General features: G+C 49.6%; 8 protein-coding genes across 8 annotated transcripts; 3 read left to right on the top strand and 5 right to left on the bottom strand.

Annotated features, from left to right (window-relative positions):
- Nucleotides 1–86: 86 nt before the first annotated feature.
- Nucleotides 87–3,371, top strand: kin1 (putative serine/threonine protein kinase Kin1; the record flags this gene model as incomplete). Its single annotated transcript, XM_022544682.1, has 3 exons — nucleotides 87–722; nucleotides 771–1,398; nucleotides 1,453–3,371. 3 exons carry the CDS (start codon nucleotides 87–89, stop codon nucleotides 3,369–3,371), a joined length of 3,183 nt encoding a protein of 1,060 aa, XP_022400354.1.
- Nucleotides 3,372–8,208: 4,837 nt separating this feature from the next.
- clrD (histone-lysine N-methyltransferase Clr4) lies at nucleotides 8,209–10,569 on the top strand. Its single transcript, XM_022542790.1, has 3 exons — nucleotides 8,209–8,484; nucleotides 8,737–9,751; nucleotides 9,808–10,569. The coding sequence occupies exons 1-3, from the start codon at nucleotides 8,446–8,448 to the stop codon at nucleotides 10,308–10,310; spliced, it is 1,557 nt and encodes a 518-aa protein (XP_022400355.1). The 5' UTR covers nucleotides 8,209–8,445; the 3' UTR covers nucleotides 10,311–10,569.
- Nucleotides 10,570–10,659: 90 nt separating this feature from the next.
- ASPGLDRAFT_48220 (uncharacterized protein) lies at nucleotides 10,660–11,503 on the bottom strand. Its single transcript, XM_022546848.1, has one exon. The coding sequence runs from the start codon at nucleotides 11,400–11,402 to the stop codon at nucleotides 10,767–10,769; it is 636 nt and encodes a 211-aa protein (XP_022400356.1). The 5' UTR covers nucleotides 11,403–11,503; the 3' UTR covers nucleotides 10,660–10,766.
- Nucleotides 11,504–12,430: 927 nt separating this feature from the next.
- cch1 (calcium channel protein CCH1) lies at nucleotides 12,431–18,877 on the bottom strand (the record flags this gene model as incomplete). Its single annotated transcript, XM_022540779.1, has 2 exons — nucleotides 12,431–13,429; nucleotides 13,478–18,877. 2 exons carry the CDS (start codon nucleotides 18,875–18,877, stop codon nucleotides 12,431–12,433), a joined length of 6,399 nt encoding a protein of 2,132 aa, XP_022400357.1.
- A 483-nt stretch (nucleotides 18,878–19,360) lies between these two features.
- On the bottom strand, nucleotides 19,361–21,225 carry ASPGLDRAFT_429862 (uncharacterized protein). Its single transcript, XM_022545718.1, has 4 exons — nucleotides 21,203–21,225; nucleotides 20,989–21,143; nucleotides 20,363–20,916; nucleotides 19,361–20,189 (listed from the first exon to the last, which is right to left on the bottom strand). Exons 2-4 carry the CDS (start codon nucleotides 21,037–21,039, stop codon nucleotides 19,649–19,651), a joined length of 1,146 nt encoding a protein of 381 aa, XP_022400358.1. The 5' UTR covers nucleotides 21,040–21,143; nucleotides 21,203–21,225; the 3' UTR covers nucleotides 19,361–19,648.
- Nucleotides 21,226–21,361: 136 nt separating this feature from the next.
- Nucleotides 21,362–22,788, top strand: ASPGLDRAFT_48224 (60S ribosomal protein eL6). The gene is made up of 3 exons (XM_022546849.1): nucleotides 21,362–21,544; nucleotides 21,817–22,152; nucleotides 22,286–22,788. The coding sequence occupies exons 1-3, from the start codon at nucleotides 21,431–21,433 to the stop codon at nucleotides 22,436–22,438; spliced, it is 603 nt and encodes a 200-aa protein (XP_022400359.1). The 5' UTR covers nucleotides 21,362–21,430; the 3' UTR covers nucleotides 22,439–22,788.
- A 224-nt stretch (nucleotides 22,789–23,012) lies between these two features.
- On the bottom strand, nucleotides 23,013–24,343 carry ASPGLDRAFT_48225 (sterol desaturase family protein). The gene is made up of 2 exons (XM_022546850.1): nucleotides 23,639–24,343; nucleotides 23,013–23,581 (listed from the first exon to the last, which is right to left on the bottom strand). The coding sequence occupies exons 1-2, from the start codon at nucleotides 24,119–24,121 to the stop codon at nucleotides 23,051–23,053; spliced, it is 1,014 nt and encodes a 337-aa protein (XP_022400360.1). The 5' UTR covers nucleotides 24,122–24,343; the 3' UTR covers nucleotides 23,013–23,050.
- A 149-nt stretch (nucleotides 24,344–24,492) lies between these two features.
- ASPGLDRAFT_48226 (uncharacterized protein) lies at nucleotides 24,493–25,227 on the bottom strand. The gene is made up of 4 exons (XM_022546851.1): nucleotides 25,191–25,227; nucleotides 25,084–25,127; nucleotides 24,935–25,022; nucleotides 24,493–24,882 (listed from the first exon to the last, which is right to left on the bottom strand). Exon 4 carries the CDS (start codon nucleotides 24,879–24,881, stop codon nucleotides 24,534–24,536), a length of 348 nt encoding a protein of 115 aa, XP_022400361.1. The 5' UTR covers nucleotide 24,882; nucleotides 24,935–25,022; nucleotides 25,084–25,127; nucleotides 25,191–25,227; the 3' UTR covers nucleotides 24,493–24,533.
- Nucleotides 25,228–26,249: the final 1,022 nt, after the last annotated feature.

Below are 26,249 nucleotides of genomic sequence, written 5' to 3' on the forward strand. Positions count from 1 at the left end.
GTGCGCTGGGGATTCGTCTCGCCCCGGGGGGTAGAGAGTGAAAGAGGGTACAGCTGTTTTTTCTTTGATCTGTCCTACTGTTCGTGATGTCCACTGCTGCCTCATCGTCTGCGTCGCCAACGGTTGTTCGCAGCCATTCTACCTCGTCTCGTCCCCAAACCCAACGTCCGCCCTCGTCCGATCTTCCCCATCGAACTAGAAGTGTCGCGGTTCGGCCCTCAACCGCATCCCAGCCTTCCCAGCCGCCCCATCAACCCCAACATCTCCAGTCCCCTGCCCAATTTAAAACGCAGGCCTATGAGCGCCATCCTCCCCCGTCCAATAAGGCCGTTTTTGACAATTTAGCTCGTCGCGATCCCGAAGCCACCAGAGGCAATCTTCCGCCTCCCACCCGTCGCAGTTATTCCCGAGAACGTTCCCAAGAACGTGCCGCCGCATACCACACTGATACCGCCCCGAAGAGACACCAGCGCAACCTTTCCGTTCAGGGTAACCAACGCGACAGCATCGACATGGCTATGGCTGGACCTGCCACGGCCGAAGGGTCGAGTGGCCCTCCGCAGACGGGCTCTGGTGCACAAGTGCACTCAGCTGCGTCTGCGGCACCAAAACGTCGCACGATGATTACGACGCCATCCGGCCAGTGGGCGCTCGGGAAAACGATTGGTGCTGGTAGTATGGGAAAAGTAAAATTGGCAAAGAACATGGAAACCGGTGAACAGGTGAGCTCATTCTCCCTCGCTCGGGGGGCAAGGTTAACATGAATGTAGGCGGCCGTCAAGATTGTACCCAGACAGTCCTTTGAAGAGCATCGCAGTGCGCGTGAGGCGGAAAGGGCCGATCGCTCCAAAGAAACCCGAACCGCTCGTGAATCCGCCATTGTTAGCCTCGTGAACCACCCGTACATCTGTGGCATGCGCGACGTCGTGCGCACCACCTACCATTGGTATATGCTCTTCGAATACGTCAACGGGGGCCAGATGCTCGACTATATCATTTCGCATGGCAAACTCAAAGAAAAGCAGGCCCGCAAGTTTGCTCGTCAAATCGCCAGCGCGTTGGACTACTGTCATCGCAACAGCATTGTTCATCGTGATCTCAAGATTGAGAACATTCTGATCAGCAAAACGGGTGATATCAAGATCATCGACTTTGGTCTGAGCAATCTGTTTTCCCCAAGAAGCCTTCTCAAAACATTCTGTGGCAGTCTTTACTTTGCCGCTCCGGAGCTGCTGCAGGCCAGGCAGTATACCGGACCAGAGGTTGATGTATGGAGTTTTGGAATTGTTTTATATGTTTTAGTATGCGGAAAGGTGCCTTTTGACGATCAGAGCATGCCGCAACTGCATGCGAAGATTAAGAAGGGTAATGTCGAGTACCCACAGGGACTCACGAACGGTAAGCTTCTCTTACGACATATCTTCCTGAAATGCGCTTACTGAGCTGGTCTAGAGTGCCGTCACATCATTTCGCGCATGTTGGTCACGGATCCAAAGCAACGTGCCAGCTTGACAGAAATCATGAGCCACCCTTGGATGAACAAGGGATTTAGCAGCCCGCCAGAAAACTATCTTCCCACCCGTGAGCCAGTGCAGCTCCCATTGGATTCCGATGTGGTTGAGAAGATGACGGGATTTGACTTTGGATCGCCGGAGTACATTACGACGCAGCTCACCAAGGTCATCGAGTCGGAGGAGTACCAGAATGCTGTGAACAACTATCGCGAGCAACCGCCCCCGAGTCTGCCGGAGAAGAAGCGGGGGATGTTTGAATTTTACAAACGGCGCAATTCGGCCAGCAGAGATACTCTCTCGAATCCTTCTGCCGAGGCAGTACAACTTGGAAGCGACCCTCTGAATGCGTACAGTCCGTTATTGTCAGTGTACTATCTAGTCAAGGAGAAGCTGGATAGAGAACGAACCGAGATCAAGCCCGGTGCTCTTGGTCTGCCACATGGAGCGGGCGATAGCATGCTGCAAATGCCGGACCTTCCGGCGCCAGAAGCCGCTCATACCAACCAGTATCAAATCCCCGGGGAGAATGATACTGGTCGCAGATCCCGTCCTAGGGCCAGGACCCATGGTGATGATGAACTTGGGAATGGTGTCAAGAATCTCAACCTTGGCCCGCAGTCTGGACAGGCGCCGTCTGCCCAACCTGGATCCCAGCCAGGAACCCCTGCGAAGAAGGAAAGCACTGCTGCAGGCATCTTGAGACGATTCAGCACGCGTCGAACCAAGGACCGCGGCCGTGATACGGAGCGTCCTCACTTCGGACATAGCCACACACCGTCGTTGAACGTCCAGCCACCTGCAGACTCGGCTTCTCCTCTTCACCGTGGATTCAGCATGAGGAGAGCCCGACGAGCGGATCCATCGCCAACAAACTCTGGTGGCAGCCAAGCGCAAAATGAACATCTCAAGGCACCCGGATCGGCAGAGCAGGCCTCGCGATCCAACAAGTTACTGGAAAGATCCACCAGCGTCAGTTCAGCCGAGAACCGAGCGCAAAGGGCATCCCGCCGTGGTGGTGACGCCGATACATTGGACTCCGCGGATGGGCGACAGCCGCCTGCAACCAGTGGATCGGACCATGTGGCGGTTAATGACACGGCAGGACGGACATCCAGAGCACCCATGCGCACTCATAGTACGCGTACAGTGTCGCTTGGTCATGCCCGTCGTGAGAGTATACAGGCACGGAGAGCTAGACGGGAGGCTGCCCGAGAGTCCAATGTACCGGAGGAGACGGATGCAGACATCTCCGGGGCTGGAACTGCGTTGGAAAGTGCCAACGAAGGAGAGGACCTGTCGAAGCCGGTCTACCTCAAGGGTCTCTTCAGTGTATCGACTACTAGCAGCAAGCCTCTCCCGGTTATCCGGGCGGATATCATTCGAGTGTTGAAGCAACTTTCTGTGAACTACCAGGAAATCAAGGGAGGATTCAGTTGTCGACATGCCCCAAGCATCGACCTCGACAAGGTGGTGGATGTCGGTCCCCCAAGTCCGGATCGCCAAGGCCAGGTCTCGAATCACCGACGGCGCATCAGCCTCGGAGGACTCTTGAACCACGATGAGCGCACGCAACGTCGATCACAGCAGCAGAATCCCCCAGACCGCAGTTTCGTCTCGAACTCCGAATCCGACGAATACGTCACCCCGCGGAACCAAAACGTTGGCGAACGCGTGGTCGGCGAGACAACGACGCAAGTGCAAAGCGACACAGGCGAGAACATGATCCTGCGGTTCGAGATCCTCATCGTGAAAGTGCCGCTGTTCTCACTGCACGGTATTCAATTCAAGAAGGTGGCCGGTGGGATGTGGCAGTACCGGGAGATGGCGAAGAAGATCTTGGATGCATTGAAGCTGTGATTGATCACGTTTGTAAAGAAGGAGGGGGATGTATGAGCCATGAGAATGTTTGCATTTACTTTTCATTTGTTGTGTTACTTTGGTAGAACCATATCTGATACGAAAACCGGTCATCATATATGATGGAACTGCATGAGCATGTCATCTTGTCACTTATTTAATTCATCATTTCGTGTGGTTTGAGTCCTGATGTTGTTGAAGGGTTCAGTTTGCGCTGCATCTCCAGCCTCGTTGACTGGTTGCTCATTGTCATTGTCGAGGATTGCTTGTCAAGTGTATACATATTGGACTAATTAGTGTTGTTTTTTTGTAATTTATAGATTTCGCGATTTAGCACAAAAATGTATTGCTTCCGACCAGCTTCACTATCACTTAGGTCTCAAACACTTGGATTTCCACTGGTGAATACACTAAGCCCTACTACCAAAAGCAGACTAGCGGGGTTCGTAAATCTACGTCTTTGTGTATGACTGGATCTTCTCATCTCCATCTACTCTTTTCATCACAAGCCTACTATATGAGCGCACTATAGGATATGGCGTCCAGAGAAGAAGGCGATTTTCAGTGCTTGGGTGGCTCATTGCCCTATGTCCATGGACTTGCGAAGATTCTCCTCTTCAACCTACTTCTATCATCAATGAGCTATATGATGTAGAGGGTCTTTTCCTTGCACCAATTCCTGCGCAGTAGCGGGAGATGAAGTTGAAGCAATTGCTTTTCTCAATTTAAGCACACGCTTCAAGGAAGCTACAGAAGCTTCTTCTAACAGCACTCCAATTGAGGATGAATAAGGTCGTTGTCAGCCTATTCGTTTTCCCACAGAGGATTTGCCGTGGTCTTACGGACTTTCGAGAAACAAAGAAGCCAGTTATCTTTCATAACTAGCGAGCTTCCTAATCTATGGCTTAAGCTTCTATGGCATTCCCAATGAGCCATACCGGAGTTAAACGCCTACGCTAACGTCTCCCTTCTCATGTCTAGGATTCTTGGCTACTACGGCATGCGGAAGGTGGATTTATCGACCTGTACGAAATCTACGAAGTTTTTTACAGGACAGTTTCGGATTGAGGGTTGATGTTTCAAAACATACTGCCGTAACAGTCTATCCTATCATCATTACCCGCAGCACCTGCTGATCAACATTGGGACGACCTTACGTACGTACTTATGCAAGATCTCCAAGGAGCATTATAAAAATGCCTCGCGTCTCCGCCCAAAGCGGCGATCACTGTCGCGCCCACGACATGAGTCTGCGAGTATGATTGCTCGACAGCACTTACCCAGCCTGCCGGTCACGATAACGACCGCCATGACCACGTGCGATTGGCCGACATTAGCAGTGAATGAAGAAAAGGATTTCCCGTACCAGTTCCAGAACTGCCCTTATTGGTGAGAGGCTTTAGCCTTCCTTGAGTGCGTTTTGCGAATGGTTGCAGGAAGAAGGGCGAGAATCGATCGCCAGGAACATTCTTAATGCAGCTGATGACGGTGGACTATATGCAATTTTCAGTAATCCATATACCGGAGTCATACTGTCAAGTAGGTCCAACGATAACAAGAAGAGACCAGCCAAAAGCAATATTTTGCTACCGGCAGACAGACGGACCTGAAAAAGAAGGAAGAGTGGCGCTGCACAAACGCGAGAAGAGATTTCACAACTTGACGGCCATTTTTGCGGCCCTAAAGGCCACAAACCTTGGTCGCTGGAAGATTGGCAGCCTGGATTTCGGGGGTTCTGTGGCACCTCGAAGGTGCCCACATCATTCCCTTTGCATGTGCCTTTTGGGATAAGTCGGTAATGTCGCCTACTATAACCCTAACCATGTCCGTTGATATGCTAATACAAGCAAGGAGCCACCAGATAATATTGTAAGCATATGGGAAATGCTTTACCGTTGCCTTCCGAACTTAAAAGAGTCGGACTGACAGCCCAATGTGAGAACGGTCTTTAAAATGGGCTGTCATTGAGAGATTACATACATCCCCCTTTGGAAAATTCTCTCTCGTTTTCAAGTCCACTGTTAGTACACCAAGAAAGCCACATACTGTTATCCGATTTTACTGACATGGTATATGCCATTAGGACACAGACAACGTATATGAGCCGAAAGCTTTCGAGGAACACTACTGTACCTCCCAAAATTGGGCGGCAGCACCAACTGCCACGTACCATTGAGGACTATAAACCATTTGAGGTTGAATCGCATCGGAAACTGCTAGAGAACAAGGATATCTGGATTATGGGAGGAAAGCCACACGCCAACGTGGCTATTGTCATCAATTAGTCGAAGGCTCAGAAAGGTATTCAGGAAGCCTGAATGCGTCCGGGATGGCCACGTTTACCAACCGCTATCCTCGCGACTGGGATGACCTAAAGGGCAGTACGGTTTCACTAAGACAGGGTAGCGGAACCGACATTGGGCTGATTTTACACGTTGGACCGCCGCAAAATGGGGATGCATATGGAAAATATCAATGACCTACCAAACAGGTTGCTGTTGAGGAACTACGTGCACACTCATTTTGGAAAATTTGCCTTCGCGTTCAAGTCCGCTGTTAGTACAGGACCCATGCAGCCAACATTCTATGTTATTTGGTTTGTTACTGACAGTTTGTGCATTACTATTCAGGAAACAGACAACGTGTATAAACTGAAGGGCTTCGGGGCATAACTGAAACCAGATAAGATGTACCCCCTGCTTGAATGGGCGTCCGTGTTGAATACACGCAAACAAAAACCGCCTCGGAGACAAGAAGGATCTCGCTATCTATGCCTATGAATACTACTATATTCCTAGGCTCATGGTTCCGCCTAGCCTATTCATTATTCTCAATTGTGAATGGGAAGAGTATTAATCGAGGCCGAACGGTCAGGTGAATAATGGGAAACTTCCCAGCGCCAATGACAACCTACTATTGGAGAATACCGAACTGTCGTTGTAGAAAGCGAGCTTTCTAAATCACATTGAGAATTACTGGAGGACAAGGACGTGTGGATGATAGAATTAGGAGGGAAACTACACGTTAACGTCGCCATACTCAATTGGTTGAGGGTCCAAAAAGGGATACAGAAACCCCGAAAGCCAGATTGATGGAGCTGTTGAGATGAAGAAAACCTTCGCGACTAGGATGACATAAAGGCAGTGCGGGCTTTTCGCTAAGATAGCATAGTAGAACTGATTTTGGGCTGATTTTACACGTTCGATCACTGCGGAATGGACGCAAACTGGAGTTAGGGGTGCGAGGATTGCATGTTAAGGCGGATATTGGGAGCGTGTAACTGGAACAGAGGAAATGTGACGGCCCAACGCTGCACTGACGCCGATATAGACAAACGACATCAACACGCCAAACAACGCCAACCGTGCAATGAAGACAAACGGAACATTAGCGAGATCACACAAACGCCCATAAGACCCCTTCGTCTTCTAGATAGATTTCCTCTTTCTTCTTCTCCCCAGATTCGATATTCTCGTTGATGGTTACAATAGTCTAGATAGGAATTCAGTTCGTTATTATCTTCTATTCCGAGCCCGTGGCAGGAAAACCCATTGACTACTAGAAATCACTAATCACCATGGAGCATCACCATAATACTATTAGTTATTCAAACATCTTACTGAATCCTCACGGTATTCTCCTACTCATTCTGCTACATTATCCTTAAGGTCTTGCCTACCAATGTCGACAGTTAGTCGCACAGAAGAGCCTGGTGTGCATGGTTAATGATAGATAGCTGACTTCCACTAGACATCACACGATTTCAAACCGGGTTAATGCGATCATTCAAATAGTCGAGTAAGTACTACTATCCCTTTGTTAAAAGATTGACCATGAACCCGCTTGACAGGCTGACAGTGACCACTATGTTGGCCTGGTTGTCTTGTCTTAGTGCGATGATATTCCGGTCTGACAGTCTCCATTTTTCAATAAATATCCAGTACTAGTAGGATACTAGTATTGACCAAGCCCTAAATCAAAAATCTGTAAACAGGTTAAGGCGACCATGTCAAAAAGTTGAGCGGCACTGCGGTGATGCACCATGATACCATCTCACTAAATCAACTCCGGGCCGGCTGAGGATTGTCGGGGTGCGAGGATTTCCAATTATATTCATATCGGTCTGTATATATTGTGCTGCAGAGCAGTAATTATGGTTTCCGATGACCAACAGCAGCACCCGAGCCGCCATTATGCCCGGACCGAACAGGGATGACCGATGAACCGTTCAAAGCGGCTCCGGGAGTTGTAAGTTGTAACCCCAGGGTTGGAGGTGCGAGTATTTATAACTATGCCCGCTGAGCGCTGAGTCAGCCCCGCGTCCATGCCAGCTAGCTAAAAGAACCAGTTCAGAATCAATCGTCAACCCATACCCTATATATTCAGAATTAGTTGCTATAAACTATAGCAACCGGTCCAGAAAAGCCAGAAGAATCGTTTGCAAGAGTTAAATGCATAAAAATAGGAGGTTCAGGTATACATACTCTGATTGGCCAGGGTGAAATCCCTGACAAAAGACAAAAGGAAAAAGTGTTTTGTTTGAGCATGCTTCTCGCGCGTTTTCCCTTGGCCTTCTTTTGATACGCATTTGCCAATAGATTTCTCAACTTTCACTCCCTGAACTGTCTTCCAACACGCTCATTCTGCGCGCCAGATTGCCCACAAGTCTTGCGAGACCTTTTTGAATGCTTTTATTACATTTGTTTTGAAGCTGATAGCATACTGATTCTTGATTCTGTTCCTGTTCATAATTCATATTCATATTCATATTGCTTGAAACCCCTTCTGACATCAACTTACTCAGCACTGACTAAGCTGCCCCCTTGGCAATGGCCTTTATCCCCAGGCTACACCACCTGCTCCTGAGCTCACCAGGCCTCCAGACTCCAAACTCCAGGCTCCAGAGACTTCAGTCTTCAAGAATTATTAAGACTTCTTTCTTGAATCTGCTGTATAAAGTGATAGCTTGCCTGGGCTTCAGTCTTCACCTGCTTGGCAGCTTTTCTGAATCTGCTCCACGCCAACAGGCCACACTACAGGCAGCTCATGTGGCTCAACTGGCCAAGCAGGCAAGATGGTAATCGACCTGACGCGGGACTTGGACTCTGATGAGGTAGGTCTTGTTGCACAGCTTTTTATATCATCTCTGCCCTCTGGCCCGAAAGACATTCTTTCCGCGCATTTCCGTGACCCCGTCCCACAATCCATAATTCCATATTCCATCCCCTAAAATCTAAATAAATACCCGCCACCTGTTATCTGCCCATTTCTGCCAATTCACGCGTTCCGCGTTACCACTTACCGCTTCTGATCATTTACACTCTCATTATCACCACTAAGCGCCAAGTCAGCTGACCTGATATAGCAACAACACCAAGTTCACCAACCACAAAAAACCATCCATTCATTCTTCTTCAACCTTGCTCATCGCTCTCCCTCTTCTCCAAATTCATTGAAAAGAAAAGATAGAGATTCCGAGGATACTTCGTCTGTGTCATCCCGTCGTTTCTCGCCTGCTGTCAATGGCCTAGCCAACCATAACAACCCTAACCACAGTAATAAAAGAAGCACCAACAGCAGAACCAATACCTCCAAAACCCCCTCCCCAGCCCCAAAACAAAAACCCTTAATCCCAAACGGCCCAGCCCCCAGCCCGGAAACCCAACAACAAAAAGCCATCAGCGTCGTCATCCCCTCGCCCTCCCACCAACTAAAAAGAGAAATCCTCAACTCTGAATGGACCCGCGTCGACACATCATTTAAACTAACCGGCCTCTCGGAAAAATACTACCCAACTGATGCTTACGAGAAACGCGCGCAAAAGGGCGCTTACCCTGCCAGGAAGATAAAAAAAGACTACAACAACCGGAGTAATGTCCCCCTGGAAATAGGCCACACAGGCCCGAGCCCGATCCTAACTGCTCGGCCTCACACTACAGTACATCAGCAGTTGGTCAAGTCGTTTCTGCGCAAGTTATCTAAGATCCAGGGCCCGCCGGTGACGCTGGCGCGCGGGGATGAACGGATGTTAACTGGTTTTGCGGCGAACTTTGAATTCGTCAACGCTTACAAAATCCGGAAAGGTGTGCAACCCGTCCCAGAGTCGTTCAATGGGGGATGCGATTGTGGACCCGGGTGTGATCCGCGTCGATGTACTTGTCTGTCTGAGGAGGAGCATTCGGATGACAAGATCGTGCCATATCGGGCTGCGACTGATAAGCCGGGGTTGATGTTATTGACGCCGGATTTCATGAAACGTACGTCGATGATCTATGAGTGTAGTTCGCGGTGCGGGTGTAGGAGGAAATGCTGGAATAGTGTTGTGCAGAAGGGGAGGACGGTGCGGCTGGAGATTTTTCATACTGGGAATCGTGGATTCGGTATGTCCCCCCTCCCCGTGCCATCTCTATCTTAATCCAAAATGCTAATAAAGCAGGCCTCCGCTCCCCCGACCCCATCCGCTGCGGCCAATTCATCGACTGCTACCTAGGCGAAGTCATCCTCAAGAAAACCGCCGACGTCCGCGAAGACCTCGCCACCTCTACGCACGAACATTCTTATCTCTTCGGGCTCGACTTTCTCATAGATGACGACGACATCTACGTCGTGGACGGCCAAAAATTGGGCTCACCGGCTCGGTTCATGAACCATTCATGTAACCCCAACTGTCGCATGTTGCCTGTCTCCCGGACACATGGTGACGAGCGGTTGTACGATCTGGCTTTCTTTTCGTTGAGGGATATCCCGGCGAATACGGAGTTGACGTTTGATTATAATCCGGGGGCTGTTGGTACTAACTCTACTGCATCTGGATCTGGGGTTGGGGGTGGTGCGAAAAGTCAAAAAGAGAAAATTGACCCGAGTGCTGTCAAGTGTTTGTGTGGGGAGAAGAATTGTCGGGGGCAATTGTGGCCTAATCAACGAAAGGGTACGAAGTGATGTTTTTTTTTTTTTTTTTCTTTCTTTCTTGTTACTCCTGGGTATTGGTGTTGTGTTGTTGGCATTGCATATCTGGTAATTGGTGGTTATCTTCTTGTTTTTATTTTTCTCCTTTCTTGAGCATTTGGGTTATTTCTTTAATTCCAATACCCGAGCATGTCTTCTTTTCTTTTCTATTTTCATGTGAGTGGAGTGTACATAGTGTGTATCATAGCCGAACGATGGATCGAATCACTAGTTTATCGATCTACTTCATGCCTTCATACTTCAATGACCAGTTTATATATAAGTAAATGAATGAATGTATTCTGCATAGTTGATATTCCTAGTTAAAATAAAACACACCAAACTCCATCCTACAATACCCAGCAAACCAATTGACCAAACCAAACCCATGTAAATATTGAAATCAAGAAACCACCCATCATAACCATCTCCAAAGGTAAACATAAAAGGTCAAGCCTCCCCCGCCAAAACCTCCTCAATCCCACCCATAACAAACCGCGGCCGCGCAGGCAACGACGTCGGCGACACTGGCGATAAAACTCCAGCGCTCAAACTCTGCATCGACGACCGCGATCCCAATCCCCGCTCACCACTGATACTCACATCAGGGACAGGTGCGGGCGCAGGAGCTGGATCAACAGGCCTCGGCTCCAACAACCCCACCCCCTTCCTCTCGACCGCATCCTCATCACATCGCGTGCGCTCCTCACTGAGCGCAAGATCGATCTTCGACGGTCGCCGACGGAGCAAGAACAGCAGCGATGAAGATGGACGGCGGAGCGCGTTGAGATGGTGATTCAGGTTCAGGCGGAAGGAAGCCTGGCTTTGGCTGCGGCCGCGACTTTGACTGCGCTCTTTCTCTTCTGTGCCGGTGGTTGTAATTAAGGAAGTGTCGATTTTATTATCGCTGGCTGGGAACCAAGCCGGTCGACATAATCTTCTAAACGGTGATGTGGGCGAGGACGCGGGGGATGTTGTTGTTGAGCTTAGCGGGCTGACTGTTGAGCAGTCGCTGCGGGCGTAGGAGGCAGAATTGGGAGGGGAGGAGGAGGAGGAGAAGGAGGTGTGGAGGGAGAGGTGGCCCATGGGGGAGGGGGGTGTTTTGGTTTGCATCGATTTGTGTGTTGTATTATCTGGATGGTATGTTGGGTAGGCTGGTGTGTTTATTTCTTGCGATTCGAGATTGGTCTGGATTGTTATGTGCTGATATGACGAATCTCGAATGTCGAGGCTGACAGACAGGCTGATAAGAGAGTGGACGGGGTCGCGATGCGATCGATCGGAAGTAATCTGATTCGATAAAGTGAGAGTGAGAGTGAGAGTGAGAGTAAGACCAATATCAGACTGGCTGCTGTATTATAATATAATAAAAGAGTGTATGTGAGAGAGAGAGAGAGAGAGAGAGAGAGAGAGAGAGAGAGAGTTGAAGAGAACGACAGTTGAAATGGCAATGGCAATGGAGATCGACGCTAGACACAATAGCAATCGCTAAATAGTGGACGCCCCCCCCAAAAAGAAAATTGAAACAAGGCGAAACAAACGCCGTTTATATATTCCTGTTCCTGTAATATAATAATCTCGATGATAATAACAATACCAGAATATAACAATGCATTACAGACTGAGTTTGGTGCCTGCAAGGACCGTGTCTTTTGTATAGCCTCATACACGCCGGATGCGGTCAGCCTTCATTTTATTAGAGAGCATATACTTTATTACACTGTCTGCAAACATCAATTCATTTATAATACAAAGTCAATGCAACATCCGCATACGGCTCAAACAGCCGGTGTTCGACGATTCCCCTCACTCTTCGGATCGATTTCCAATCGAATGATGGCATTGGAATGCTGCACGCCCGTTCCCGATCATATTGTGACAGTTGACGTTTCTTATTTCCTGATGCATTCGGTAATTGTAGCTTCGATTGATACCATGAATATACACTAAAAACATAAAAAAATACAGAAAAACGCCGCTGCTATGCAATGGTCTTGTCAGACTACACTCAGTCAGAAATAACAAAAGACATCCCACATCTCATCACCAATTATCATAATCCCATTAATCATTCCCCCATATCACTCCCCCATATCAACCCCCTTAAACGTAGATCAACTATCCCGATCTCCCGATCGTCGCTGCGTAAAACTCCGCCGGATACTCTCACCCCAGGCCGAATTGCCCAACGACTGCATAACATCATTCACGCTCATCGCGCTATGCTGTCGCGAATGCTCAACTCCCCCGGTTTCTGTATCTAATCCAGGATCCTCGGTACTAGGGCCCGGCGGCGGATCGTATGAAGAAGTCGTATGGGCGCGTCCCCGTCCCGTAACCAGTGACGGACTGATGCTCGACCATTCTGTTGCTGGCGAATTGGTGGCTGACATGCGGCCTGCCAGGCCCGTGTCGATCCGTGGGAGATTGTGGCGACCGGTACCGGTACCGGTTGTCGGGCTGGTGTCGCCTCTAGGTAACGTGGGTGAGAGCATTGGCTGCGTGTCTTCGTCGCTGTCGTTACGGCCTTCGTTGTTGCTGTCGCTACTGGCGTTGTCTGAGACATCGCGCGAGAGATCCGGTTGGTCAGGGTTACCATCATGATATTCCCCATCGACGAAGATCTCCGGGACCGTGAATGTTGGTACCCCGCTCATGCGCGCGGATTTCTTCGAGTCGACCTTGCGCCGGAACTCACGCGACCAGTACAGCGTGTCGAAGAATCCGACGACCGTACTGCGCTGCACAGCCTCTTCCACACGCTGCAACCGGGCGCGACGACGGAGGAATTCTTCGAGCCGTAGACTCTTGCTGTCGTTGATCACGTTGTGATGTGCGAGAATCATCAGGCACGAGTGGAATGAGATCCCACGCTGCGCGTCTGCGGATACCAGTACCTCTTCGTAGAACGTGTTGAGTCGCTCTCGTCGGGCCTGGACTGATTTGACCGGCATCTGGGTGAGGATCCGCGACAGTGCATCGAGGTCTACACCATCCACAACCCTCCGGTTGCTCAGGGACGATTTCTGAGGATCAACCCTACATCTTTCCAGAATGCGTCCAATCGTATATGCGCCATCATGAATACGCATATCAAAGACGCCCGAAAGTTCCTGTTACAGTTAGCACCGATCCATAAACAGCAAAAGAAAGAAACCTACCCCAAGTAACCTCGGAAACTGCTCCTTGGAAATAAACCCAACCCCATCCGGATCAAACGTCGCCCACGCATGCTTAAACCTCCGGATCTCTTCCCGACTAACCACATACAACCCACTACTCCGTTGATACACATACGAGAAACTCTCGAAGATCAGCGACACAAACAGCGAAACAAAGATATACATGCTGATAATGTTCCACGCAATGAACAGCGATCGTGCCCATGCCGCACTACCGCAATCATCGTTGAAGAAATCCTCGTTGTACGTGCACCGTGGCGGTTCCATCGTCGCGAAATCCTCCATCAGCTCGTTCCACCCTTCACCACAACTCGTCCGAAATAGCAGAACAAGTGCCCGCGGGATGTCTCGGAAGTTGATGTTGTTGTCCTCCTCGTCACCAAACTTGGTGAGTCCAAATGCTTGGTTCATGGCGATCGCGAATGCAAGAAACAACACAAACCATGTGGCCAGGAGATTGCCGATCGCAGTCAAACTCGCAGCTGCCGTCTTGAAGAGCTGGTCGAGCTGGTTGTTCCGCGGAATGAGCATCAGAGTGATGGCTACCAGGAAGAGTTTGCCCAGAACATCAATCGCATGACTGTTCGGCATGGTAAATTGTAGGATCGTCGTGATGAATGTGCCAGGGATAACGAGCATTGCAAAAAGATCCCACGAGCTTCTGCTAAATCGGTGCCAACCGAGCCCGATCATCCGAATGACAAGATTGGCAATGTAAAAGAACGTAAAGCAGAAGAACAGGATTCGCCTGATGATCTCCCATATCGTTGGCTCACGGTAGAATTCCAAGATCAGCAGGGCCAAATGCAGAAGGAGAATGGTCGTCACACATCGCGCCCATCGACCATGCTTCTTTACTGCAATACGATAACTCCAAACTCGCCAACTCTTGCTGCGGTCATTCTGAAACGATCGCTTGGATGGCGATACTTGTCGTAGATGCTTCCGTAGTTCCAGCCAAGAACGCTGTTCGGCCGTCAGGAAGGCTACCCCCGTCTGTTCCGTATAGTTGCGCATAAAAACAGACACGAAGAGTGTCAGCACGAAAACAGCTCCAAGCAAGTTGAACACCACAAAGAGCATCCCGTTCTCCGGCGCAGCCCCGTCTTGCGGTTGGTTACCCTTTCCAGTGACTTTCATCGCACTTTCTTGAACGTCAACCCAGCCTTCTTGGGATACAATCTGGAACAGAATGAAAAGTGCATCACCGAAGTTGTCGAAATCGAACCATGGATTAGATGCCGCTCGTGGTGCCAGGATTTCCCAGTTGGAAGGTGTATTCTTGAATTCATTAACACACGTTGCCAAATTCCCAGCGAATTCATCGTCATTGCACTCGACCATTTGACCATTGAAAAGGTTGACCCCATAGATAGCGAATGGGACCAAGAAACTCATCGAGACGGCAGCAGCGGAAACGACCTTCCACCCTCCAACAACAATAACTGAGTGGAAAGTATCCTTAGCGCTATCACTGACGTTCAACAGTCTCAATGCCCTCAGGGCCTTGAACGCTCCAATAGCCCTCGAAACACCCCAATCCTGATTCAACGAACTGGCGACATTGATCCAAAGGGTAATCAAGACAACACCGTCAATGAAGCCCCAAGACCCACGAAAGTATGCATTAGGTGTCCAGAAGAAACCATCCGCAATAACCTTGATAACCGCTTCTGCTGTGAACAGAATCGCAAAGGCCATATCCGTGTACACGAACCACTTCCCCTTCTTCGTATCAATGAAATAATCTCGTTGATAGATCGGCGTTGTATAGCACGCGAGAAGAACCATGGCAACGATCGCTGCGTAGATGAATGCAGAAAACGCATACCAAACTGGCTTGTAGGGGTTCACGCCTTCAACTCGCTGGTGCCCACGGCCAGGACCAACGATGCGCTGACAGAATTTCCGAACCGGATGACTGGGCTTGAAAAGGAACAGCGATTTGTTGTACCTCGGATGATTGACTAGATAGTCTCGCTGTGCTCGCTTTCTTTGCTCTGCGGCCGTCACAACCTCCTGGGCCATTGTTTTCGGATCCAGTTCTTCGTATGCTCTCGAAAGTTGGAGCTTCGAATAGAATGGATTGGGCTCTCGGCGCATTATAGAACTTGTAACCTGTGTCCACATCCGCGAGAAGAAACTTGGCTGCGCGGGCTCTTCAACCATGGCATCAAGAGGAGCGCTTTCTCGTCGGCCGCTTTCTGCAGCAGGCGTGCTGGTTTGGTCGTCTAAGAACTCGTGTACGACAGCGTCCTTCAGAAGCAATTCCAAAGCCGCTGGGCCGTAGTCCAAAGGATCCTTGTAACGTTCCGAATTCCTTCCTAGCATGAAAATCTTCGAAAGCGCCAGATTTCCCTGCGAGGACCCATTGAGCTGTTTCTGTTCCAAAAAAGCTCGCACCTGGTGAAGACGTTTCTCATCTTCTGAAACATCAAAACTCTCTTGAATGACAGCAATGAACATATTCAGAACAATAAAGTTGGCCAGGATGAACCACATGATCAAAAATGTCGCAGAAATCCAGGCTGTATGAAAACCCGCTGTGCTCTCAGTTGCACTGTACAGAATGTCGGTCCAATTTTCACTCGACAGAATCTGATACATTCCCAAGAACGAAATGTAGATATCAGAGAACGAGGCGGTAGTGCTGACATCCTCTTTATCGATTTGACCACGGAAAAGTTGCGTCGCAAAGAGAGCAGCCAGATACGTGATCAGAAACACGAAAACGATAAGGTTGAACAAACCGACGACATTGCGGAAAACAACCATGATGAGGTTCCTTGTCATCGAAAACGCTATGACAACGCGATACACTCGAAGGATTTGGAAGATACTGAGGGCGGCATATGGGCGGCCAGAGTCTCGGATCGCAGGAACCTGAAGGATCGAGGTAATGACTGCAAGTCCTAAATCGAACCAGTTGCGCTTCCTTGTGTGAAATCTGCGCCAGTCCGATGTAAAACGTAGGATGATCTCAAGGAGTAAGACCAAGGTAACAACGCGCTCAGTGGTATTGATGAGCTCCTCTCGGTCGTGGTGCATGGATGCACTTCGGAGGGCCTGTACAATAAGATCGAAGCCGATGACGATAACCCAAAACCACTCAGTCTTGTCATAAAGACGTTTGAGGCTGCTAATCTTGCGAGCAGATAAATCTTCCCTATCAGGCTCATCGATATTCTGGACAGCAAAGGCACTTCGTTTGCTCTCTTCGCGAATGACTTGAAACGAATGGGTAATCACGGCCACCAAGAGGTTAACCATCCACAAGCTGAGAATAACAATTCCGACGGCGAAGAAAAGGGCAGACAAGAGATAGTCGCTGTTCGCGGTGTAGTACATGATATCTGTGAATGTGTTCGAGCTCATAATCACAAAGATGAGTTCTAACGAGTTCAAAATATTGTCGAAGCTCACAGTACCGCCGCTTGGGTTCTCCTGTTCGATGCAGATCGAGCCCATAGGGCAAATGTACCCCTTGGGGCCAGAATTTGTTCCGTCACCTCCAATCCATGCCATTTGCGTCCCGTTCTTGTGTAGCCAGCCGCCACAGAACTGTTCCTCCTGAGTATAGTCTTCTTGTCCGTCTTGGCCTAACCAAACACAATTTCTCAGTAAACTTGATTTGAAACTCTGAATACCGACAATGGCAAAAAGAAGCCAGAAAAACGATACGAGGAAGCCAACGTGAACAAGTAAGGGTGCAGCTTTCTTGAGACTCCGAAGAATGACGGAAGTACCGTTTGTGAGCGATAGAAGACGCAGGAGCCGAAGACAGCTCAGCATACTGAAGACATACAACTGCTGGCGAGACTCGACCCCGGAAATTTGAAGGACAAAAGAGACCCAGTATGCAGCCACGGCGACAAAATCGAGCCGGTTGAAAGAATGACGGAGGAACGCACGATGAGCAAGTCTCACACGTCGTCTCTGGAGAGGATCATCGATCAACTCTTCCACCTCATGATTATCCAAGCCACCCGTGAAGGTCCGTATAATAGAGGCCTGCGGTTCAGTTGGAAACATCGAAGTCTTTTTCATCGAGAACTGCCGTTGGGGTGTGATTAAACTTTTGCCCTTCTCAATCACCGCGTTCTTGAAACTGAGGCTGCGATCCAAAGTACTATACTCAGCCGGGTTTATTATGAGACCCGACACCAGTATTTTGGCTGTTTGTTCAAGAGTATAGATCACGAAGATAACAAAGTAGCAGTAATCAAGAGCCCGTTGTCCCCAATTATGAGGACGAGGATCGTCATTCACTGGCTTGGCTGAGTCAATAGTCAAGAGGATCATTTGGATCACAATCACCAGCAAAATGAAAGGTTCTGTAAATGGATGGACCAGCACGTCACATAAGCGCACCCGGATAGGGTTGTTTGGTCCCAGTAGCCCGAGCGATTTCCCTTTCAGTGGGTTACTATGCTTCCACCACGTTGCATACGGTGAGTGCTTGTTCTTGGATGCTTGGCTGCTGGCTTGAGAGCTGCTAGACGGTGCATCATGAGCATAGTCCGCCAGATTAGGCAATGTTGGGGGCTTGTCCAAGCGCGCATTCTTGTAGGATTCTTCCCTCTGTATTGATTGTTCGACGACTTCCGGTTCGTTACTCAAGTTGACAACACGCTGTGACATATTCTTCATCATCGAACTCGCGCGTTGCAAGGCAGAGCCCGAAGCCGACGGGGACAACGAACGCGACCGCTCGGTAGTACCGCTACTGCCACGACCCCTTGGGCCCAATCCGTTCTCCAAGTGTGGTAGGTCATCGCCCAACCGCGCCGACTGCGTACGACTGGTCGCAAAGTTGACGTTATGTACACTGCTTCGGTCATCTGGGGCGCCATCCGAAGAACCACGGACCCCACTTATTGGCTGAATGTTCCTCCGGTCTGTCAACGGGGCTTCATCCTCGCGCGTATCGGTAGGAGAGAAGTAGTAGTCGGGGTCATTGTAGCCGTAGGGGCCTAGCGGTATGCTATCGAACTCGGACCCGCCCTCGTCTCGACTGCGCCGTTCAGGCTGAGGTTGAGGATCGCCAAAACTGAGTCCGACAGACGCAAAGGCAAATGCCGCGGGGTCTTCAATTGAGTGTTCATCTTCTTCGTGGAGAGGGTAGGAGCGTGGGTTTGTCGCCGCGACGGATGGTTCAATCGGAGAATCTTCTGCGACTCTCTCATAGTTCCGCGATGATGATGGTCTTCGAAGAGATCGTCTCGGAGAAAATCTGCTCCCCACGCTGCTCCTGCGCCCTATGCCACGATCTTCTGCTAGGGGGATCTCCGCCGGCCGCGAGAGGTTCTGGAGGGGGATAGACTGGTGCGGAGGAGCATCGTCGTCAGGATTACCTCGGTCGTGGCTACTCGACGCCATCGTGGGCTCAATCAAGGTGTCATCCGGATCGCAGACATCGCAGGTTGTCGCAAGATGTGGAAGAACTCTGTTGTGTTTCGGGGGATACCGGCAATTCCTGTGAGAGCAGCAAAGAGTGTTAGGGAGCTGCGAGCGAATTGGCGTTTCTCGGCGGCAACCGTGGTCACTTACCTCCTTCCAGTTTTGTAGTAAAAAAAGGAAGAAATAAAATAAAATAAAATAAAAGAGGGAAACAACAACAGAGAAACAAAAGCAAGAGAAACAGAGGATTAATGGAGAAGAAGAAAAAGCCAGGCAGTGCAAGGAAAGACTAGAATTCCTCGACCGGCCGTAATCAAATGCAATCCAATCACCGATCCTTGGGGGGGCGCTTGACTTGCCTCAGTCAGGGTGAAGAGCCGCAGGCATCACCATAATCGTGTGGAGCTCTTCTTAAATTTCTTCGTCTGCCTTAGCGCGTATCGTATTGTTTCCCTGACATAAACTAGCATAAACTCGTATTGAATGCGATATTCCAGATCTGTACTTTTCCCCCCGATAGGACACTGTTCGCTGACCTGAGCATACATAGATTGGCCCCCGCTACGGAGTACATGCCAAAAATAACATCACCGCCATCATCTGCAACATGTCTCGAATGCGTTCCATACATAGTAAGAAAAGAAACCGAGTAATTGCCGACAGAGCTTTTGTTCATTTATTCTTCTTGTCCCAGATGATTATTAGGTGATACATGAAAGCATACAGACTTTATGATACAACTCCGTAGGTTCAATCGGTCTCCATACGGTCGTGTCCCTTGACAAGGCCCCTAGCACCCTGGAGGAAAGCCTTAACAGCATCGCCTCCGCCCAAAGGCACTCCTCCGCGACGAAGGAAACCTCCATTCTCCACTGGGATCTTGAGTGCTTCACTGATGCTGGGAAGACCGCCGTCGCGCAGTGCGACAGTCAGGCTGGCAAGACTCTGCATGAACTGAGGCGAATGGAGAACCTTCCGGAGGATGTTCTTCTTTTGTAAAATTTCAAGGGAAAGCATAACAGCTTCAGCGACTTCCGAATCCTCGCCCGACACATCCTCGACATCCGAAGCCAGTAGCAATAGCGACGGAGGCAAGTAGCTGAGGAGATTGTCGATGGTCTTGTCATCCGCGGCCTCAATGAACGGCAATGTGGAAGCAGGTGTAAGAAGGTCCTGTAGAGTAGTGAAAGGGTCCTGGCCCTGGCTCTGGCCCTGGCTCTGGCTCTCGCCTCCTCCCAGCGAATTCAGGAAGCCCTGTACAACCGATGATGGATCCGACGAATCGTTCGCCCTGTGAGAGACAAATCATGTTAGCCCGGGCTGGGTCATATGATGAGTGGAATGTATAGGGATCTAGAAGGAGAATCAAATAGGATGACGATTGAAAGTCAAAAATGAACAAATCCCAAATTGCTAGATGTCATGAAATGCATATAACGTCCAAAAAATATGTACTGTACCTACGCTCTTCCACCTTCAGCACCACCCTCCCTCGATCCTTGACCCTCTTCTCTGATATCTCCGCCTGTCGCATCAAAGCCTGCTCCAGCGCCACTACCTCCGTGGTTGTGGCTGGTGTCATGATCCATGCCCTCCACATCCTCCATAGTCTCATCGTCATCACCACTGCCTCCAGGGCCCCGGGGCAAGTTGGCAATCTCCTGCTCCATATCAAGCTCTTCACCCTGCAGCAACGAGTTCACAATCTCTCCCAATCTGAGATCGCGGGGGCTGAACCAGTCCAGGTTTCCGCTGTCGTGCTGGGACTTGGACTGGAGCCAGAATAGATACCGCTGGGAGCTAGACGAGAACTTCAAGGAGTAGATGCGACCGTTCGTAGGGGCCTGGCCGGAGGGCTCGTAGGGGATGAAGCTTCCATCGGAGGGGACCATCACGAGATCCACCTCGGGCTCGGTGTGAGGAGCGCTCCTGGGGCGCCAGCAGAAGTGCACCAATTCATCTTCGGAGTAGAGGTAGATGTAGCCAGGTGTGGGCTGGGGCTTGGCCACATTCGCAGACTAACACAAGTGTAGTCAGTAACGGAAGCTACAGGATGCAATCTTAGAGAGCAACGATGGCAGTCAACTCACATCCAGTTCGCAGATACCTGCTTTGAAGGTGAGGATGGGAGTTATCGACATCGTGCTGTCACAGTATCAACGTAATATGAGAGTTTAAAAGAAAGTAGTTTCAACTAATCTGAATGCAGTCAAAACGATGGTTGTGCTCAGAGGATAACGTGGAGCTGTCCAGCCAGGATACGTCAGTTGGACTTTGTTTTGGCGGGAGCCGATTAGACTGCACTTGTGGTCATTCCCCGCCGCCGTAGTAATCATGTCCGCCTTGGTGCCTGAGGCGGCTATCAGTCGCCCCAAATCGGCACTAGCGCCTTTCGGTTAACTGATAGGGCTCGCGTTCCCACAAACCTCAGGATTTCCCGCCCTGGGCCGCAGCAGCGCCGATAGTCACACATCCAATTCCATCAACACCTACCCGCCGTCGACAACCACTAACTCGTCCCCAGCAGCCAATATGTCGGACTCTACTGTTGGCCAGACGAAGCAGTTTGGAAAGGGCCAGAGGGTCGTTCCGGCCCAGAAGGCCCAGAAGTGGTACCCCGTGGATGACGAGTCGCAGCCCAAGAAAGTCAGTACTCCCTGCTTGCTACAAGAGTTCTGGTTTGGTCTATTTTGGAGGAATAAAAAGATGCGGTTTCCTGTGGACGAATGCGAAGATTGCGCCGGTCAGAATGAACAGTGAAATTTTGGTCCAAAGTTGGTCCAGGCCGGTGTCGATAGGAACATGAGTTTGATATGGGATCGCACCTTTACGACGCCATTGAACTGCGAAGAAAATGAGATTGGGAACACACGGAAATCAGAAACAACGTTCTAACATGGTTATTTTCGATACAACAGGTCCGCAAGACTCTCCGTCCCACCAAGCTCCGGGAATCCCTCCAGCCCGGTACCGTTCTGATCCTCCTCGCCGGCCGCTTCCGTGGCAAGCGTGTCATCCTCCTCAAGCACCTCGACCAGGGTGTTCTCCTCGTTACCGGTCCCTTCAAGCTCAACGGTGTTCCTCTCCGCCGGGTGAACTCCCGCTATGTGATCGCTACCAGCAAGCGCGTCGATGTCAGCGGTGTTGACTCGGCCGCCATCGAGAAGGTCTCCGCTCCTGAGTACTTCACCAAGGACAAGGCCGCCGAGAAGAAGACCGAGGAGGCTTTCTTCAAGCAGGGAGAGAAGCCCGAGGTACGTCGATTTTGCACCGATTTTGTGTAATTATGGAAAAAGCGTGATAGGACTACGACAATCGCCAGACGCTTCATGAAAAAAATGGCTTGGGTTCGAACAATTGCTAATACGGTATCTTTCTCTTCTACAGAAGAAGCAGGTTGCCAGCGCCCGTGCCAGCGACCAGAAGTCCATCGACCAGACCGTCCTGGCCTCCGTCAAGAACGAGGAGTTCCTCGGCAGCTACCTCGCCACCTCTTTCTACCTCCGGAACGGTGACAAGCCCCACGAGATGAAGTGGTAGACGTGTGTGACGCGGCGGCCGCGGGTTCGGTAGTGATTGTGAGGAGGAATTTCCTCCGAGGGGCGGCTAGAAACTGCAAATGGGCGTCCTGATTTTTTCTTACATTAGGGAAGGCATATTTTGCAGCGCAGGGAGGAACGGCTTCATGAAATATGTAACTCGATATGCGGGATCCGTTTTCTTTTTTTTTCTAAACACTAAGATTTGTGTGGTTAATTCGGGAAAAAACCGGGTTTTTGTTTGTTCGTTCTGTTTCACGGACTGTTCCCGTCCAGCGTGGCCCATTTGCAGGTTCTATAAAACAAAAATATGCCGAAATGAGATCCAAAAAAAGGAAAAAATAATACCTATCGCATGCGCTCCTACGACCAGGGGCTTGTTTTATGTTCAGTATGATATATCTTTGATTACTAGCAAAATTGGGAATTAGGGTCTTGCTTTATGCCCTTTGTGCAAGTAAATCGTTACTGTAGGTTATATTCGAACTAAATCCTCAGTGAGATATTTTACATGGAATATGGGGTAGTAAAATATATTTCATCGTCACTCGTAAATCATATCCAAAATATATATCCAACCTTTGTACACATCCCCCACACTCTAAATATCTATCTACCGACGAAAACTCTCCCTAACCTTCCTCCTCCGCTTCTGATCAACCTCCCTAATCCTTCTCTTCGACGCCTCAATCGCCCTCCGAATACTCTCATCAATCTCATGCTCCTCCACCTCCGCCTCCATATCATCCACAATACTATCCCCCACACTCGTCCCGCAGATCCAATCCACGATACCCCAAGGTCCGAAATTCCCCTCCGCACCGCTGAGAAGGTGAATGTCTGTTCTGCGGGCGATGCCGCCGAGGAAGAAACTCGTCGGCATGACTGTGTAGCCGGAGAAGGCGAATGTTTCTTCGATGGAGACGATGGTTAAGTAGGCGACGTAGGTGAGCATGTGGAAGCGGAGTAGCATGGCTGGTAGGTAGGTCGGGATGAAGTTGAGGAGGAGGTATATGAGTGGGTGGTCGTAGTGTGCTGTGAGAGGGAAGGGGGTGTGGAGCGAATGGTACCAGGATTGGTGTTGTTGGGTAGCGAAATTGTTTCCGTGATGGAGGACGTAGCGGTGGATAATGTATGCCAGTACCTATTGCAGTCAGTGTCTTTCTTCTTATTGAATATTTGAAAGGGTAAAGAAACATACCTCCCTCCCCAATGTCGCACAAGCCATATCCTTCAGCATCTCCCCAGGCATGGGTAACTTCATCGACACCTTCAGCGAGCTTGGCAATACGAATAGCTTCGTCCGGATCAACTCAATCACTCCCTGCAGAGCAATCCCTAGCGCCAAATTGACAATAGCCCATCCCGCAACCTTGATCTCCTTCCACCGGATCTTGCCCCGCTTGCTGCCACTCGGAAGACCAGCTTCGCCCTGCGCCTTCACCACCACGGCCGCCGATGGGGTCAGGATGTCAAACAGGAAGAATAATAGTGACGGAATGACATAAAATATTAAGCGCACGATTATGGTTCCGAATAATTCGACGCGAAGAGGTGGATGTGACAGCACGAGGGTGCTCCAGGTCATGTAAAAGAAGACCAGATTGAGACTCGTGCTATAGGATGAGAGAGTCGGAATGAGGAAGACCGAAAGCACCGGTAATGATAGAATGGCGTCAATCATTTTGTGCTGCTCTCATCGAAGAGAATATCCAAATATCCAGAATTCTTGTCCGGGATCGTCAGAAGAAGCTGCTGTATATTTTATCGATAGCGGCGGTGATGAAGAATTCCAGCCCAACGAGCGAGCTTCAGCTCTATATAACTATGAACAATTTGGGCCTCACGACTAGACATGTGTCACTCAAGCATAGGATAAAATATTGCCAACGGATGCCCAAAAAATTCGCGTACGGTTCTCGTATGAAGAAAATCAGATCTTCTGATACGCGCTACGTCACAAGCGCCGTCGGTAGTTTGCCGCCTTGCCTGTGTAGTGAGTGCCTGAGGCAAAGTTTTTGCACGACACCACCTCATATTGGAGATTACTTCAAGCTCTATATCAATCACTTGTTCTCTGTAGCAGTCAGGTTCAGTTATAAGTTGTACTTGAATAGCGGGCTTTTCTCCCCCATCTCTCTCAACTCTTCCTCTGAGTACATCTCGTGGACTTGGACCTCCGTCATCCTGGCCTTCTTCTGATTCAACCTGAATAGAGAAAATTCCAGCACAAGGCAGGCAATCACTCCCGCAGATGCAAAGGCAATCGAGCTCCCATAGCCAGTGACATACCGTGGCGCCTCTTTCTCTTTATAAATGAAACTTCCAATTAGACCACCCGCATTGCCCATGCAAATGAGATAACCAATCCCAATGGCACGCTTAGTGGGATCGGGGAGATTAGACACATTCCATGCATTCACGCCAGATAGGATTGGATACATTCTAAATAATGAAAGTTAGTTCTGGGCTTCAAACATGCTTGATCTGGGCATACCCGGAACAGGCGAGGCAAACGCCAAAATAGCATAGCGCAATGTGCTTTGAATGCTATTGACAATTTGCCGGATTTTTAGGAAGCGAGCCTCGTCTGGAGTCAGCCATCCGGAAGACAGACTTGGTGAGTCGAGGAGTAGAAAGAAGCACATTATTCCCAGATTGACTGTAGCCAGGCCCTCGATGATGAATATCTGAGCACGAGACATAGCGTCAATATACCCAAATTTCAGCACACGGATTCATTGGGGACTTACCCATCTCCAGCCCTCATAGCCAGCAATATCATCCATCTTAGCGATGGCAAACGCGAGGATCCCCGAAAATGCTCCCCCAGATGCAGCTGATGTGTATAGGATAGCAATACGCGTTTGCGTTTCGTTGGGGAGGTACCATTTGGAAATAATCAAAATAGCACCGGGAAGAAAGCCCGCTCTGCAGTTTGTTCAAAATCAATTTCTTCTTGGGGGACAGACGGCGCAGACCTACTCAAACAAGCCCAGTAAGAACCTGATCGCCACTAAGCTACCAAAGTCCTGGACAAAATCTGTGCACAGCATGACCACCCCCCCAGATGGAAATCAGGGACCCAAGATAAACCGAAGGCTTTCTGAATTTGCTGAGGATGATATTGCTAGGAACCTCTATTTGTCTGTCATCAGTTATGCTGTGTTCCACGTTAAATATATAAGTTACCTACCAGCCAGAACAAAAGGAACAAAAAAGATAGCCAAGGCGACATTGTACTGCTCCCCGGTCATTCCAAGGCTAGGAAGCAGACCTTCGATTTTCGCATTTCCTGAAACCCTTAGTTACCTGGACTAAAACCAAACAACGCTCAAAAGAATTACCGATATTGGTCTTATCAATGTATGCAACCAAGTATAAAATGACCAGCATGGGGATAAGGCGCCATTAATTATTGCATTAGACTCCTTTGGAACGGTCCGATAACGGGGGTTCGTACACCGACCTGTCAACAATAATGTTAACTTGAACGTGTTGACTATCAAGACTCCATATCACGAACTTTCCTGAGCACTTTCTGTTTAGCCTCATTGGAGAAGTTTGCAAGAAACTCTTGGTCCTCGGGGAACAAGCCTCTACCATCCTGGTACTCGAGGTGCACCATATCACCCTTCTCCTCAATTCGCGCTGTATCCATCTTGAGGGAAAGGACTAGAAGTTTCCTCACAATTTGAGAGATGCTATGAGCCGATACCAGGTGTACCCCCATGGGGAAATGGTCAATTTAAGCCATGAGGTTTGCGGAGTAAAGCACGAAGACATCGGAGCGTTGGCCTCAAGGCTCGGGA

Source organism: Aspergillus glaucus (genome assembly GCF_001890805.1).
Source record: "Aspergillus glaucus CBS 516.65 unplaced genomic scaffold ASPGLscaffold_12, whole genome shotgun sequence".
NCBI classification, from domain to species: Eukaryota; Fungi; Ascomycota; class Eurotiomycetes; order Eurotiales; family Aspergillaceae; genus Aspergillus; species Aspergillus glaucus.

Bases quoted from the DNA above. Each gene is read 5' to 3' on its own strand.
- clrD (XM_022542790.1), top strand. From the start codon at position 8,446: ATGGTAATCGACCTGACGCGGGACTTGGACTCTGATGAG. The intron at 8,485-8,736 runs GTAGGTCTTGTT...GACCTGATATAG, and splicing joins GGGACTTGGACTCTGATGAG to CAACAACACCAAGTTCACCA. The intron at 9,752-9,807 runs GTATGTCCCCCC...CTAATAAAGCAG, and splicing joins TACTGGGAATCGTGGATTCG to GCCTCCGCTCCCCCGACCCC.
- ASPGLDRAFT_48220 (XM_022546848.1), bottom strand. From the start codon at position 11,402: ATGGGCCACCTCTCCCTCCACACCTCCTTCTCCTCCTCCTCCTCCCCT.
- ASPGLDRAFT_429862 (XM_022545718.1), bottom strand. From the start codon at position 21,039: ATGTCGATAACTCCCATCCTCACCTTCAAAGCAGGTATCTGCGAACTG. The intron at 20,917-20,988 runs GTGAGTTGACTG...CACTTGTGTTAG, and splicing joins CAGGTATCTGCGAACTGGAT to TCTGCGAATGTGGCCAAGCC. The intron at 20,190-20,362 runs GTAGGTACAGTA...TGTCTCTCACAG, and splicing joins GGTGCTGAAGGTGGAAGAGC to GGCGAACGATTCGTCGGATC.
- ASPGLDRAFT_48224 (XM_022546849.1), top strand. From the start codon at position 21,431: ATGTCGGACTCTACTGTTGGCCAGACGAAGCAGTTTGGAAAGGGCCAG. The intron at 21,545-21,816 runs GTCAGTACTCCC...TCGATACAACAG, and splicing joins ACGAGTCGCAGCCCAAGAAA to GTCCGCAAGACTCTCCGTCC. The intron at 22,153-22,285 runs GTACGTCGATTT...TCTCTTCTACAG, and splicing joins AGCAGGGAGAGAAGCCCGAG to AAGAAGCAGGTTGCCAGCGC.
- ASPGLDRAFT_48225 (XM_022546850.1), bottom strand. From the start codon at position 24,121: ATGATTGACGCCATTCTATCATTACCGGTGCTTTCGGTCTTCCTCATT. The intron at 23,582-23,638 runs GTATGTTTCTTT...TGACTGCAATAG, and splicing joins GTGCGACATTGGGGAGGGAG to GTACTGGCATACATTATCCA.
- ASPGLDRAFT_48226 (XM_022546851.1), bottom strand. From the start codon at position 24,881: ATGTATCCAATCCTATCTGGCGTGAATGCATGGAATGTGTCTAATCTC.